Genomic DNA, 17,036 nt, shown 5'->3' on the forward strand with positions numbered 1-17,036 from the left:
GTGACACTTGACTTGTCACAGACTTGCTGTTTAATTTTTTAAAAACCAGAAAATTAACATTACCAGCATGTAGCACAAACAACATCTTGTAAAGTTGCGTGTAGAATTTCATTGGGTCAATGTTCAGCACATCACCTGAAGAACAGAACAAAAAGTTGAAGGATTTAATTTATAGACTTGGACCACAATTAAGTTTCAACATGAATAGTTTTAGAAAAACATAACCCAATCAAGATATACATTATTGTGAAATACAAAACCAATTGCCACCTTCAATTCAGTAATACAGCTGAAAGTCTTCTCACAGAGGCCTACCTTGTCCAGAAAGTATATGAAAGGCAGCCTGAATACAGTGAAGGCACTCCCTGTAATGAAGACTCTGTAACAAGAAAGTGAAATTCAGAATGAAGGGGGTACACAGCAACCATTATAAGGGTAAACTGTCTGAACCATTGACTGTGATATAAAATCTTTCCAGTAATAGGAGTAACTTGCACTCACCCCAGAGTCAATTAGAGCATGCAGAACCACCAGAAGGTCATCAAAGAATTCCACATTAATGAGATGAGCAAATCTGACAAAACATTTTGTACGGTTAGTTTCTACAGGTAGAAAGAACACTGAAAATATGGCTGATTATAGGCAGGGCTGCATGATGGACAAATGCAAGAGACAAATCACAAAACATAAAACACTTACAGTGAAATTGACATTTTAAACAATGTCAAATATAAAAATGAATCAAACGTGCTCCCTTACTTGGCAAGGCCTTCCAGAACACCAGGAAGTAGTACTGATTTTTGTGCTTTCTTTAGAATTCTGAAGTACGTCAGAAACACAATATTCAGGATTTCAGTATGCTGTCAGCAAGACAGAAAGCCCATTAGCAAAATCTTGATTTGGAAATAATTTAAAGAAAAATCAGTTGACAAAAGTTCAACAACCTTTGTAGAAACAATTCATGCACATGACTAACTTTAAACATTAGCATTTTCCAACTGAGTAGTTAACAACATACAAATCCTCACTTTACGTTATCCCACATAACACCATTTCACTTTAGTATTGTTTTAGTTTTATGACATATTCCCACTCAACCCTGGTTTAACATGGCTGCCCCAACTTTCACCTTAACACTGGACAAGTTGAATGAGTGGACAAATCAATGGTAGATGCAGTGTAATTTGAATAAATGTTATTCACTATGGAAGCAAAAACAAGGCAGCAGGTTACTACCCGAATGGCTGTAAATTGGGAGAGGGGAGTGTGCACCAGTTGTTGACCAGTTATGTGCACCAGGGAGCATGTGCAGCAGGCGATAAAGAACGCAAATGGTCTGTTGGCCTTCAGTGCAAGAGGTTTTGAGTACGTGAGCAGGGATGTATTCTTGTAGTTATACAAGGCCCTGGTGAGGCCACACCTAGAATACGGTGTGCAGTTTTGGTCTCCTTTTCCGAGGAAGGATACTCTTGCTCTCACCAGGCTGATTCAGGGGATGGCAGGACTGACTTTGAGGAGAGATTGTTTTCACCGGAGTTCAGATGAGTGAGGGGGGGGATCTCATAGAGACTTATAAAACTCTAACAGGACTAGACAGGGTAGTACAGAGAGGATGTTCCCAATAGTGGGTGCGTCCAAAGCCAGGGGTCACATCCTGAGGATTTGGGATGGACCATTTAGCACAGAGTTGAGGAGACATTTCTTTGCCCAAAGAATGGTGGGCCTGTGGAATTCATTACCACAGGAAGTAGTTGATGCCAAAACATTGAATGCATTCAAGGGGCAGCTAGATATAGCACTTGGGTGAATGGGACCAAAGGTTATGGGGAGAAAGCAGGATTAGGCTATTGAGTTGGATGATCAGCCACAACTGTAATGAATGGCAGAGCAGGCTTGAAGGACAAACATGGCCTCCTCCCACTCTTATCTTCTTTGTTTCTTGGAATTATCTCCTCACTGCCCTTGCTTCTTCTGTATGGTTTTGCTTCCCTCTCTGGTGTTGCCTTGGCCTTGCCTCCCAGAGTAGCCTTGCTTCCTCCCCTATCTCCCAAATCCTGCACTCCCTCCCATCAGCTGCTTACCTTAGGCAGCTCCTTTTATCATAGAAGCCAATCCAGTCGCCAGGCTGTGGCTCTGAACTCACACAGAGGCACTCCATCTAGTGACAGAATTGGTCAACGCAGAGAGCCCTACTGACAACTTCTGTCACGAGATGGAGCCTGGTCAATTGAAACTTCATCATGAATTTATTTTCAATATTTATTTGTAGTAATGACATTTACATTATAAAATCTGTTTTAAATCAACTCATTTAAATCAAGTCTTATGCTCCGTGAAGTTACAGCACCGCTATGGCAGGTGGGATGAACCTGCATCCAACACTGCACCACAAGACCCATTATATTTAGCACTTTGTCTATTTAGAACAAAATAATCTTTTACAAATGTGGGCATTTTGGAATGCACATAGTTTCAATTTATGAAGCTTCTTCAAAGTTTTGTTTTGTCCAGAAGAGTCATGAAGTACCTGTACAGTGTTTATTTTATATTCAGTAATTTATATTGCAAGTTATTCCAGGAATACACAGTATTGTGCACTTATGACACAATATTTCAAACTGTAAACTTTCTGCGCAATAAATGCCCACAGGAACCTAACTCTGCTTTAACAGCAATTTTTATAGGAAACCATGCTTCACTTAAAAATCATTTCACTTCAAGTCTCAAAGTTCAGGAACACAGCCACAAAATTAAGTGAGGACTTCTATAACAGAAACTGATTTGGTAGATCACGAATTACGGTGGTATATTGCAAACTTGCAGTCACAAATTTATAAACAACTTGTAAGAGGGGAAAAAACATATTCCCTTGGGAAATCGGTCCTACAGATTGATGCCTTTTAAATTTTGCATAGGAGACACAGCATTCTGAACAAATTGTAGAGTTTTTAATACACGACAAATGTTTTATGACAGGTATACCAACCAACCAATGGCTGCAAACACATAAATAATTCAGAATATCTGGGTTGCCTACAAGCAGTTTGATACAGGGCTTTACTCTGAAAGCTTTGGAATAATTAAAAGACAGAGATTTTAACGTTCAAGTGAAACCTTATAATTATTTATATTTTCAGTTTGTCAAATACAAATATCTCACCTACTTGTGGCTCAGCTTTAATGTTTTACGTCGTGATTATCTGCAGCATCTTTCAGTCCAACTGCAATCACTCCAGCATTTACTGTGGCATCATATACATTGCAAATCATCTTGGTGACCTTGCCAGACCACCAATATGAACAAGAAAGTGGTTTGCAAATTCCAACTGTAGTAATCCTTGTTTAAAATTTCAATACTTTAGCAATTTACTGTGAATCTAGGTTCTGACTTGGCTAGATGTGAAATTTTGACAGTGTGCTTTTACTACATAGAAGCAAGTCAAATACTTAGAGATATTAAGGCCTGAAATCTAGAAACCACATACCAATTTCAGTTTTTTGTCTTTACTTTCTGAAGCTTCAGTTTCAAGAAGTTCTTTCTCTAGTTTCTCTTCTGCTTTTTTCCACTGAAAAATAAAGATTTTAAAACCAAATTGATCCACTTGAGTTAAGCTCAGAGATTTGTCATTTTAACAAAGTTGAAAGAAACTTCCCATACAGTTGCTTGATGCTGGAAGGAAGACTAGACAGTGGAAACATTACCTTTCTCTGCATCCTGGAAAGATTTTTCCTTTTCTCTTTGTATGTCATGAATTTTTTTTTAGGGGCAATATCCTCTGAATCTTTTTTAACTTCTACTTCCTTAATTCGCAACGCAAGAAATGTCTTAAGCACCTAATTGAAAAAACAGAATTGCACTTTAACAGATTGGAATTGGAAATTCAGACAGATATTTTGCATCACAAGGTGTGGAATTAGTTACCAGGGAAGACCAATGAAAGTAAAAATACAAATGGATTCAGCAAAATTAAATGGACATGCTGAGAAAACAGGTAGGTGTGCCTGCTTACAAAACAGAAGAGGAGCACTAGAAATCCAGACCTATGTGAACATAGTAACAGGAGTAGGCTACCCAGCCTCTCAAACCTGTTCCACCATTCAATGAAATCATGGTTAGACAATAGACAATAGGTGCAGGAGTAGGCCATTCAGCCCTTCGAGCCTGCACCGCCATTCAATATGATCATGGCTGATCATTCCTAGTCAGTATCCTCTTCCTGCTTTATCTCCAGAACGGTTGATGTGGCCTCATCGCATATAGTTGCCTTTGGCCCATAATACATTTGCTGAACAAAAATTTAAGGGTTATCTCAGAATTAAATAAATAACTGATTCCAGATCTACTGCTTTTTTTATGGAAAACAGATCCAAACATTTACCACCCTTTGTGTGGAGAAGGGCTTCCTAACATCTCCCCTGAACCGGCTGGTGCCTAATTCTCAGACTATGCAGTCTAGTTCTAGAATGCCCAACCAGTGGGAATAGTTTATCTTTACACACCCTGTCCTTTCCTGTTAATACCTTCAAAACCTCAATCAGATCACTCTTTAACCTTCTAAATTCTAGAGAAAACAGGCTGAATTTGTACAAACTCTCCTTTTAACTTAACTGCTACTAACTGATCCATGCTTTTCACTTTAAAACACTACATTGAACTCGACCATGTTACGATCATTATTTGATAAATGTTCACACAACTAGGTTACGAATTAAATCTGGCTCATTACTCATCACTAAATCAATATTGCTTGCCTCCTTGTTACATCCTTCATGTATTGCTGTAGGAAACTATCTTGGACACACTGCAGAAATTCATTACCTTTCTAACAAGAACTTGTCTGCTTCTCCTAATCTCTCAAAACTGAGAATCACTCATTTATACTACTCTGGCTTTGCTACAACTGCCTAATTTCTGCACTTATTCAATCTAGCACTTCAGAGGTGTTACCATGGCCTGCACGCAACATCTACTACAGTTTTAGATTCTTTACTGCTCCTTAGTCCCTCCCATACAGTCTCCACTGAATGTCTTCCCCCATTATATCCTCCCTCACCACTGAAGTAATTTGGTTTCTAATCAGTGACGCTATTGCACATCCTGTGATTTTTTTTCCTGTCCATCCTGTAAACCTTATAACCTGGTATATTTAGTTCCCAATCCAGATCACCTGAAGCCACGTTTCAGGAATGGCTATTATCTCATCATCTCCAATTTCAATTTGTGCTGCAGCTCACTTAATTTATTCCTTAAACCCCATGCATGTAGAACTTATAGAACTTTTACTCGGACCACACACTATAACCCTTAGCACTGATGTTTTATTCAGCTGTTTATTATTTCTCTTTAGGTTTAATGTATATACTTCTAGTTTTGATATTCCCTGCCATACCTGAAGCAATATTTCTGACTGCTTCTTTACTTTGCCGTTACTTGACTTTGAAATTGTATTGACTTCCCCATCACCTCCTCTCACCCCATTCCTTGTGACTTCATTTCGCTTTCTCACAAGAACATTGGTCCCACACCGGTTCAGTTAGAGCCAGTCTCAATACAGTTCCTTCCCGTAACAAAACGGATGCCAGTGCCCCACAAAAATGGAACCTCTCTTTCCTGCACCACTCCCGTCAGCCACATGCTTACTTCTCTAATTTTCTTATCTCTTTGCCAATTTGCATGTGGCTCAGGTAATAATCCAGAGATTAGAACTCTAAATCCTGTTATTTAATTTTGTTCCTAATTCCAGATATTCTCCAAACATGGCCTCTTACTATACTTGTGATGTTGTTGGTCCCAACGTGAACCACAACAACCGGATCCTCCCCCTCCAATATCCTTTTAATAATCTCTGGTCAGAAATGACTCTTACCTTAGCACCAGGCCGGTATCACACCGTGTCAGACTCTCAATTCTGCTTACAAAGGATGCTATCTGTACTTCTAATTATACAAGCTTCCACCACCACCAGATCTCTCTTTGCACCCCATGCTTTAATGACCTCCCATATCATGATTCAGTGATCAGTTTGCCCAATACTTTCCCTCATCCACTCAGGGAACATGTACCTCATATCTGTTACACAAGGTCAAGAGCTGAGGCTCAACCAATGTGAAGGTCATGATCCTTCTACCTGCCTCACTTCTAGTCACATCCTCCTGTCCCTGACTACTGATCAAATCTGGAGTACTTAACCTACACGGTATGACTGCATCAGGAAACACAGCCCCCATGTAACTCTCCCTCTCCTGGATGTGTTGCTCGAAGCTCCAGCTCCAGCTCATCAACGTTTGAGCCACAGCTCCTCAGGCAACCATCACTTGATTTGGTGACCATGAACCACAATGGGATCCATCACCTCGACACATCATGCAGATACAACATATCGCCTAGCCCTGCATTGTTAAATTATTAAATTAATCTTTAACTAATTTTTAAATTTCTTTCTTGTCTTTAGGTATTCAAATTAGCAGTTACTTACCAACCAATGAACTTAAGGTTTTTCCTGAGAATATCCCTTTTATCCCTACTGTTGCTGATCCCCGAGTTTACTCCACTGCTGTCTCCCCCCTCTCTTTCTGGGCTCCTAGGTAAGTGTATAAGCCTCAGACTCTGGTTTTATTTCCTGCTCAGACTCCTCTTTCACCTCATGTCCCAGATTCCCAAAATCTGAATCCGAAATGTTAATACTGCTTTTTCTCCACAGATGCTGGCAGATCTGCTGAGTTTTTCCAACAATTTCTGATTTTGCTCCATAAGACCTTATTTGGATATTAAAGAGCAGAAGTTATACTCGAATGGAACAAACTCCAGAAGCCGACATATATGTACACTTTAGGATTATAATGTTACTTGCTACTGAATCAACATGGCTTATATTAAGAATGGTATGATGCAGTAAAGAACCCAAACCACCTAAATTTCACTATGCCTATCTTTAGTTCATTATTTCCATCAATTTGTTTCTGTGCACCTTCCATGTCCATTAAGGCTACGCAGATGGACTTAAAACCTGTTTTCCCAGATATTTTAAATAAGAATGAGAGCAACCATGGTAACTGAGTAATTTTCCATCTTGAGCTGACGAGGTGAAGCAACTTCTAACGTTGCCATGCAGATATTATTTGAACAAAGTTCTGAATATAAATGCATATAAATATAATTTCATTACCAGCACTCTAAAAAATAAAGCTCTTTAGAACTTGGATGCTGTTGCTTTTATTCTTTCAAATTCAATTTGTCTGCAACAATCCCATTATACTTATTAGATAATATATTCAGATTATCCTACCATAAATTGAAGCAACTGATCAAGTGACACGACAAAATACTTATTACACAGTCAGTGGTTAGGATTAGGAGTGCAGTGCCTTACTGCATGGTGCAGGCAGATCCAAGGACTTCCAGAAGAGAATGGATAATTAGCTGAAGAGAAAAAATCTGCAGGACCACTGAGGAAAAGCAAGGGAATAGGACTGGGTGAGCTTTTTTTGCAAAGAGCCAGCACAGACACAATGACCTCTCTTCTGCTGTGGGCATTTTATAATTCCATAATTCACTTCTCATAATTCAAATCTTATGCCTGCACAGCATAACACAATATCCTTGGCATTCTCGAAGTAGTGTAGGCCTGAAAATTTGCAATTCAAGCATTTAAAATGCAATCTTAAAGAAACATGCTGAAAATTAGCAGTGCTTATAGGGTCCATTATGCAACTAAACTCACTGACACTCACCAACATATAACCCATTTAGGCCCACAGGCAAATCAGAGAATCGTTTAGTTGTTTTTGACAAGATGAAAGAAATGCAAAAGTTAGTAAATTAAGCACTCTCCTGTATCTGTAGGCAAAACATTCTCTCACTGCGGGTCTTAATAAGTGCCTTGCAGTAACTTACAAAATGTAGTTTGAATTTAGAAATTTTAATTAAGGTTGGATCAACCAACAATGGGGGAAGGAACCAGTTGTGTGACTGGAACAGAAGAATGTAGCTGTCCCAGTCACACAACCAGAGTCTGATCTGACAAATCAAAAGTTTGCCTTTGTTTTTTAAATTATAATCTGAACGTTTAAAATTGTTTTGTTTAAAACAATTTAAAACAATTGTTTATACTGAAGTAAATTATATATTTGCATTTAAAGACTGAATATTTTCTGTTTTTAGGGAAAAGGCTGTACTGCAGTGGTGTCATCACTGACTTTGAAATCCAGAATCTTGGACATGAGTTCAAACTTCACCATGGCAGATGGTGAAATTTTTTATGATTTGGAGAAAGGAAACAAATGTACTGTAGCCAAATTCACAGACAACATAAAAATAGATAAGTAGGAGGAAAGGCAAGTTGCGAGAAGGATACAGACAGCTTACAGAGAGATACTGATGGTTAAGTGGACAAAATGTTGGCAAATGGGAGTATAATGTGAGAATATATGAAGCTGTTCATTTTAGATGAGAAAATAAAACAACACATTTTTAAATGGAGAAAAACTGCAAAACAAATGGCAACACTCAACCTACTCTTGGGAAATAGGGCAGGACAGGTGACTGAGGTGACAGTAAGGGAGCGCTTTGGGGCTAGTGACCACAGTTCCGTTAATTTTAAAATAGTTACGGAGAGGGACAAAACTGATCCACAGGTTCAAGTTCTAAACTGGGGCAAAGCAAATTTTGATGGAATTAGACAGGAGCTTGCAGGGGTTGATTGCAGTCATTTGTTTGCAGGCAAAGGGACCTCCTGCAAGTGAGACAGCTAGAGTTCAAGATCTACATAGAACATAGAACATCTGTATGTTCCTGTGAGAAAGGGCAAGGTTGGCAGGAATAGGGAACTTTAGATGACAAGAGATATTGAGGCTTTGACCAGAAAAAAGGAGGATGCGTGGCTCAGGTACAGGCAGCTGGGACCAAGGGAATCCATGCAGGTATACAGGAGCTTACTGATGAAGGAAATCAGGAGCGCGAAAAGGGGGCACAACGATGCCTTGGCTGAGAAGATTAGGGTGAATCCAAAGAGGTTCTTTAAGTATATTAAAGGAAGAAGAATAACTAGATTAAAACAAAAAAGGACCATTCACGGACCAAAGTGGACATGTATGTGTAGAACCGCAGGAGATGGGCGAAGTCCTCAATGAATATTTATCTTGTGTTTACTGTGGAGAAAGACACGAAGACTTGGGAACTTGGGCAAGTTCGTGGTCATTTCTTGGGGACAGTTCATATCACAGTAGAGGTGCTGTTCGACTTATTAGAATGCACGATGGTGGATAAATCTCCTGGCCCGGACCAGATATATTCAAGAACACGACAAGAGGCGAGAGAAGAAATTGCGGGGTCCTGGCTGCTACTTTTGCATCATTGTTAGCCACGGGTGAGGTCCTGGAAGACTGGAGGGTAGCAATAGAGCAATAGATTCTGAGAGATAAGATGTACATGCATTTGGAAAGACAGGGCTTGATTAGAAGCAGTCAGCATGGCTTTGTGCATGAGAGATCATGTCTCACAGTTCTTTGATGAAGTGACCAAACAGCTTGATGAGGGCAGGGCGGTAGACGTGGTCTATATGGATTTCAGTAAAGCCTTTGATAATGTTCCATATGATCGGCTACCTTGGAAGGTTAGATCACATGGGAGTTGGCAAATTGGTTACACAATTGGCTTGATGATAGAAAGCAGAGGGTAATAGTGGAAGGATGCTTGTCGGACTGGAGGCCTGTGACTAGTGGAGTGCCTTAGGGGTCGGTACTGATCCCATTACTGTTTGTTATCTACATCAATGATTTGGCATGAGAATGTACAAGGCACGATTAGTAAGTTTGCAGATGACACTAAAATAGGCAGTATCATGGACAGTGAGGAAGGTTATCAGAAATTGCAGTAGGATCTTGATCAGCTGGGGAAGTGAGCCGAGAGATAGCATATGGAGCTTAACATAGATAAGTGTGTGCTCTTGCATTTTGGAAGATCAAATCAAAGTAGGGGTTTCATGGTGAATGGTAGGGCCTTAAGCAGTGTAGTGGAGTAGAGGGACCTTGGAGCTCAGGTGCATAAATCTCTGAAAGTGGAATCACAAGTAGACAGGGCAGTGAAAAAGGCTTTTGGCACACTGGCCATCATTAGTCAGGGCATGGAATGTCGAAGTTGGGAAGTTATGTTGCAGTTGCACAGGACATTGGTGAGGCCGCATTTGGGAGTACTGTGTTCAGTTTTGGTCACCTTGCTATAGGAAGGATGCAATTAACCTGGAAAGAGTGCAGAAAAAATTTACAAAAATGCTGCCAAGATTCAATGATCTGAGTTATAGGGACATTTTTCTTTACAGCGTAGGAGACTGAGGGGGGATCTTATAGAAGTGCATAAGATCATGAGAGGAATGTATAGGGTGAATACATTCAGTTTTTTCCCCAGGTTTGGGGGATCACGGATTACAGGGCATCAGTTTAGAGAGCAAAGAGTAAAGGGGAAAGAGTAAAAAGGAACCTGAGGGCGCAACACTTTTACACAGAGGGTGGTATGCATATGGAATGAGCTGCCAGCGGAAGTTGTTTAAGTGGGGTACAATAACAACATTTAAATGAGGACAAATACATGGATAGGAAAGGATTAGAAGGATATGGGCCAAGTGCAGGGATATGAGGTTAGTGTAGGTGGACATTTTGGGTCAAAGGGCCTGTCTCTGTGCTGTAGGATTCTGTGATTCTCAATGGGCTTGGGGGTACTTGTAAACAAAACACAAAGTTAGCACTCAGATCCAGCAGGTAATCAGGAAGGCTAATGGAATGTTCTCTCTTATTTCAAGGGGGTTAAAGCATGAGAGTAGGGAAGTCTTACTGCAGCTGTACAAGATATTGGTGAGACCACATCTGGAGAATGTTATTTAAGAAAAGACATTATTTCATTGGAGGCTGTTCAGAGAAGGGTGACGAGGATGATCCCTGGTTTGGAGGGACTTTCTAATGAACAAAGGGACTCTAATTATTACATTTCAACGAGATCACATCTATTGAATTTCATCGGATTCTTAAGGGCAAATTATGACACAGTAAATACTGAGATAATGTCTCTCCACAGGAAAGTCTAGGATTACAGCGCTTTATCTCAGAATAAAGGGGCTTTAATTCAAGACTGAGATGAGGAGGAATTTCTTCTCTGAGAGAGCCGAGTGCCTCTGGAACTCTATGTTCAGAAAACTATGGAAGCACAGTCCTTGTGTACATTTAATCTGAGATAGATTAGTTTTTGATCAGTTGGGGAATGAAGGGTTATAGGGAAAAATGCTGGAAAGTAGACATGAGGAATATCAGATTAGCCACGATCTATTAAATGGTGGAGCAGGTTAGAGGAGTCAAATGGTCTACTCCTGTTCCTATTTCTGATAGTCTTATGGTTTATATAACAAGCATGAAAACAGATTTAGAGAGTCAAACTGAATGTGCTGCAGTTCTTCCAAATGCAATTGATCTGAAACCTTTTAAAACTGAATTTCATAACTGAAAGAATCACCAGTTTTAAATTTGAAAGCTTAATTTCTTTGAAAGTAACTTGATTGGCAGAATTTTGTTGAGCGCTTTAGATTAGGTTCCCTACAGTGTGGAAACAGTGCCCAACCAGTCCACACCAACCCTCCGAAGAGTAACCCATTCAGACCCATTTCCTTCTGACTAATGCACCTAACACTATGGAACAGGAAACAAATGGAAATTAGGAGCAGCTGGAGATTGCAGCCTCTGACATCAGGATAGGTACCTGTTGTTGCTAGTACAATCACAGAGGCTTATTCCACCTTTCCAGCCCCACTAAGAAAGTGTGGGCATTGCTGTAGCAGTCAGTGGACCATGAAGATGTTGCAATGTGAAGGTGACTGACAGTGTTCACACCAAGCATAAAGTCACTGGCATCTGTGCCAGCAGATATATCAGCACGGAGGAGAAAGCCTTCCATTTTAATTGATCTGGGGAATCAACATGTCATTGTGTGTATTTGGCCTATAGTTGAGGCACAGTACCATTAACTTCAACAAGCCTCTGCCCAGCCAGCAGCAGAAGTCATCTCCTTTCAAGCTGGCAGCTTTCACACAGTGGAGGAGCCAAGCTCCACCACTGGGAAAATGGCTGCGGCTGCAAACCTGCCTTTCACTGGGGCCTTAATACTGGAAATGGGCTGCTTACGGTTGTTAAAAAGCAGCTAGTGCACTTTCCCATCCTATCCTGGCAATTTGCCAAGGATATTCAAACCCATGTTTGTACCAGTGTCCTTTCAATTCAGAACACAGCATAAGTTACAACTGCAGTACATGATATGATACCAAAATCTTCTCATTACTTAAAACCCATTAGAACCTACCTCTGGTTTGACCTCATAATTTCTGCTTTTAACAAGTCCAGAAATTATTTTGACCACAGCGAGGGAGGCCTGGCCAATTTTATCCTGCTTCAGAAGTTTTTCCACAGCTCCACAACACATTTCTGAAATCTGAAGAGACAACACAGTCAAGCAACATTTCAAAGAAACATGAAACAACTCATCCCAGAATTTTACAAGATAAAATGGGATTTTCATACCATTGTACTGTAGATCAGTTTCACTTCCATATGAACACACCAATTAGGAGCAGCAATAAGTTATTAGGGCCCTCAATCCAGTCCCACTATTAAACAACCTCTACTATCATTACTTTGGCCGAGATCAGTTAATTCAACAGATTAAAACTGAGATTGACTAGTCTGCACAGCTCACTTATTCACTGCAGCACTAAATTCAGCAAAAGTATCTTCAAAACAATTCAAACCTGCATTATAATGGAGGATATGTATTACATTAATAATGTATGAGAGGGCTTTTATATTTTAAAAAATACAAGTTTGAAACAATCAATATCACAAGATAGTGATGAGATTAAAACTAAATTATTATTCATTTATTCATGTTTGTGAAGGTTCTGATTTTTTTTGTTTATTGTAGGTATCTTTAAACAACTAAGCAGTTAACTGAACAATCCAGAGGAATAACTTTCTGCAACTATTTTGATAAAGTAATTAAGAAATAAATTCTACCAAGTTTTTCACAAGCTAAGAGCTACAAGAAACTCTCCAGTCCATGTAACTCGGTCCTTCATTTAGTAAGGGACATTTTAAGCACTGGTTGTTTTTCTCCACTGGTAAAAAAAATCAGTTATCAGAACATCAAGATCAGTATATGAAACTGAAGCAAACTAATGGGAACATATGCGTGCCTTGCTCCACAGTGTGCACCTCAATGGCTGACAAAGGAGAAAGGTTGCACATCCTTGTGAGAAAATACAGTGAAACCATCAGCTTAAGTTCTATACTAAACTTATCTGAAACTGTGCATTTGAAGTAAAATTGTGAACTTAACCTCCTACACTCATATCAAGATAAATTAAAGTAAATTCAGATCAATAAATGGCTGGCATTGAATTACAAGAAAATCAATTAAGTAGTCATGAGACACAATGAGATAATAAAAATCAAATCACATTTTCTTAACTTCTGTTAAGAAAAGGATTGAACTTCCACTGGGTTCTTTTATTTACCAATCATAATTTCAACAGTAGAGCTGTGGAGACACAGGAAGACATTTTCCTGGTATCTCCATGCTTCTTCTGCTAAAGCTCCAACAAATGAGCAAGAAGCCCACTGAAAATCTTGGTTTCTTAAGGTGGGTGATGCCATTTCCCATTCCTTTTTTCCCTTTTCATGGGAAGGTAGATAGGATCTAAATCAATGTGTTTATTGGTGGAGTTCTGGATAGAATGCCATTCCTCTAAGAATTCTCATGCATGTCTTTGTTTTGCCTGCCCTAGGATGTGTGTGTTGTCCCAGTCAAAGTGGTGTCCTTCTTTGTCTGTACATACAGAAACTAGTGATAGTGGGTTGTGTCTTTTGGTGGCCAGTTGGTGTTCATGTATCTGAGTGGCAAGTTTCCTGCTAGTTTGTCCGATGTAGTGTTTTTTTTACAGTTCTTACAAGGTATCTTGTTAGTTTTGCTGGTGTTATCTAATGGATCCTTTAGGTTCATTAGTCGCTGTTTAAGTGTGTTGGTAGGTTTGTGGGCTACCATGATGCCAAGGGGTCGGAGTGGTCTGGAAGTCATTTCTGATATGTCTTTGACATAAGGTAATGTGGCTGTAGCTTTTGGTTGCATGGTGTCTGCTTGTTTGGGTTTGCTTCTGAGGAATCGGTAGTTTGTGTTTATTGGGCACCTGTTTTTCCTGAAAACATTGTATAGATATTTTTCTTCTATTTTTTGTAGATCTTGGGTTCTGCAGCGTGATGTAGCTCGTTGAAATAATGTCTTGATGCAGCTCTGTTTGTGGATGTTGGAATGGTTGCTTTTGAAGTTAAGTATTTGGTCCTTGTGCGTTGTCTTTCTATAGACACTGGCTTGAAGCTCTCTGTTGACTGTATGCTCAACTGTCACATCTAGGAATGGGAGTCTGTTGTCATTCTCCTCCTCTTTTGTGAATTTTATGCCTGTCAGGATATTGTTGATGGTGTCGTATATTTCCTCTAACTTGATCCGTTTTATGATGACTAAGGTGTCATCTACATAACAGATCCAAAGTTTGGGTTGGATAGATGGGAGGGCAGCTTGTTCAGGTCTCTGCATTACTGCTTCCACAAGAACCCCGATATTGGTGATCCCATAGGTGTTCCGTTGACTTGTTTCTAGGTTTTATTATTGAAAGTGAAGTGGGTGCTGAGGCACAGGTCCACTAGCTTGAATATTGTCTTTGTTGGTGCTGTCTGGTGTTTGTAGTTCTGGTTTTCCTGGTAGGGATGCCAGTGTTTCTTTGGCCAGATCGACGTTAATGGAAAGGAGACCGTTATTTCATCTTCTTTTATCTTGGTGTCTTTGATGCTGTTCAGGAATTCTTGGGTAGAGTGAATGGAGTGGAGTGAATCTTCAAATAGGTGTTTTAGTTTTTGGTGGACTCAACATTTTTTTAAACTTTAATCATTATGCATCACTTGACTTTAACAAATTAGAAATATACATAGAAAACAGATTTACCTTCTTTGATACATCATTCATAAGTGGAACAACCATTAGAGCAATGTTGTTATGGAAGTTAAAATGGGACAAAGCCACTAATAGTTCACAAAGACATTTTACAGCTACTTCTGCAAGACCTTTGTATGCTTTTAATGAAACAATATCACTCTTCTTTTTCTTCATCTGCTTCCAATCTGTGTGTAGAAAAAAGAAAATACACTTAAATTCAGAAATAGCTAAATGCCAATAAAAGCTATATTCAACTGGCTTCCTTTATTAATGCTATCCTTCACTCTTCTCTATTTTTTATGACAATGACCAATACAATGTTTTTGCTTAGATACAGTTTAAAAACAGCACATTTTAGCAACAGTAACTGAACAGCTAACTTGTCCAGTCACTTATGCCATTTAAAGGAAAGGCCTTTACTGAATTGAGCTTGGAATGCTATAAATCTGAATTTTATTGTCATACAGGGAAGGAGGCGGCATAATGGTAACATCACTGGATTAGTAATTCAGAGCCTCAGGTTAATGTTGTGTAGCTGTGGGTTTGAATCTCATTGTGGCAGATGGAAAAAGTGAAATTTGATAAAAACAAAATTCTGGAATTAAAAAATTAGCCTAATGGCAGCCACATAACAACCACTGTCAATTAACATAACAATGCATCTTTTTCACTAACATCCTTTAGGAAAGGTAATCACCATCCGGTGTCTCCAGACCAATAGCAATGTATTTGACTCTTAAGTATCATGTGGGTGATAGATGTTGGCCTTGCCTGCGACGTCCATATCCCACGAACAAACGTCAAATGCAACTTTCACGACCATAAACTTCTTTTTCTTGTGGATGCTCTGTGTTACTTTTGAAGAAATGTTGTCAGCCACTGGGAAGTGATCAAGGCTGGTCAAACACGGGACACTTTGTAATAGCAAGACAGCAAGTACAACTCACTGCTTCAAATCAACAGGTTTAAGTTGTCAACACAAAGAGTGTTGAAGTGTTATCACTTGTCACCTAATTCTCGGTGCTCCAATTACACAACTCACTGATCAAGTCTCATCTGGATTCCACCAGATCACTCTGGTAAGTCACCAACACCAGGGACCCGGGTTCGATTCCAGCCTCGGTTGAATGACTGTGGAGTTTGCACATTCTCCCAGTGTCTGTATGGGTTTCCTCTCACAGTCCAAAGATGTGCAGGCTTGGTGAATTGGCCATGCTAAATTGCCCATAGTGTTCAGGGATGTGCAGGCTAGGTGCATTAGTTGGAGCAAATGTAGACCAATACAGTAGGGAAATGGGTCTGGCAGGGATACTCTATGGAGGGTCAGTGTGGACTTGTTGGGCCAAATGGCCTGTTTCTACACTGTAAGGATTCTATGATTCTTACTAACTGCAACGTCTTTATTCGAGTGCCTACTGATATCAATTTGCAGCATATCCAGAATTTCCTCCCATTACCATTAGGAGGACCAAAGAACTCTTACTTGCTGCCTACCAAAAGTCCAAACGTTTACTTCTAGCTCTGTCCTTTTCTCCATTCTTAATTCAGGCTGAATCAAACAACAAATAACCACGCAGTCCTATTTAACACAGGACTAAGCTGCAAATCTGACAATGCTATAAACAATATTATGTGTGGAAAAAGGCAGTTAAATAAGTTGCTGTCATTTGGACTACACTTGGACCCTGCTTGCTTGTAATGATGAATGCAAAACAAGCGATCACAATTTCAGGTCACAATTTGAAGAGGAGAACTCCCAGAATCCCAGTCAACATTCATTCTTCAACTAATCACCCCTAAAACAGAATAACTGGACACTGATCCATTTGTTATCTAGATTATTTTGCTCCAAAAACATCTATACTTCAAAACTAATCAATCAGCTGGTTGAAGTGCTTTTGATCTTGAAAGGATTCATCTAAAATGGAAATTCTATTTTAAGAGCCACTTTGGACCATCTCACACTATTCTCCAAATGATGCTCAGCATTCATCTTTTCCTATGTTAAGGACTAAGG

At 39.6% G+C, this 17,036-nt stretch overlaps 1 protein-coding gene across 1 annotated transcript in view; it reads right to left on the reverse strand.

Moving 5' to 3' along the window:
* Nucleotides 1-17,036, reverse strand: part of noc3l (NOC3-like DNA replication regulator) — a 59,910-nt gene that overhangs the window by 8,820 nt on the left and 34,054 nt on the right. Inside the window, exons 9-16 of the mRNA XM_072557767.1 lie at nt 15,029-15,204; nt 12,338-12,466; nt 3,703-3,834; nt 3,486-3,566; nt 760-860; nt 502-574; nt 316-379; nt 64-135 (exon numbers count right to left, since the gene is read on the reverse strand). Of these exons, the coding sequence (XP_072413868.1) occupies nt 64-135; nt 316-379; nt 502-574; nt 760-860; nt 3,486-3,566; nt 3,703-3,834; nt 12,338-12,466; nt 15,029-15,204 (828 nt within the window). The remainder of the gene's footprint in view (nt 1-63; nt 136-315; nt 380-501; nt 575-759; nt 861-3,485; nt 3,567-3,702; nt 3,835-12,337; nt 12,467-15,028; nt 15,205-17,036) is intronic.

This window comes from Chiloscyllium punctatum, chromosome 38 (assembly GCF_047496795.1).
Source record: "Chiloscyllium punctatum isolate Juve2018m chromosome 38, sChiPun1.3, whole genome shotgun sequence".
Lineage (NCBI taxonomy): Eukaryota > Metazoa > Chordata > Chondrichthyes > Orectolobiformes > Hemiscylliidae > Chiloscyllium > Chiloscyllium punctatum.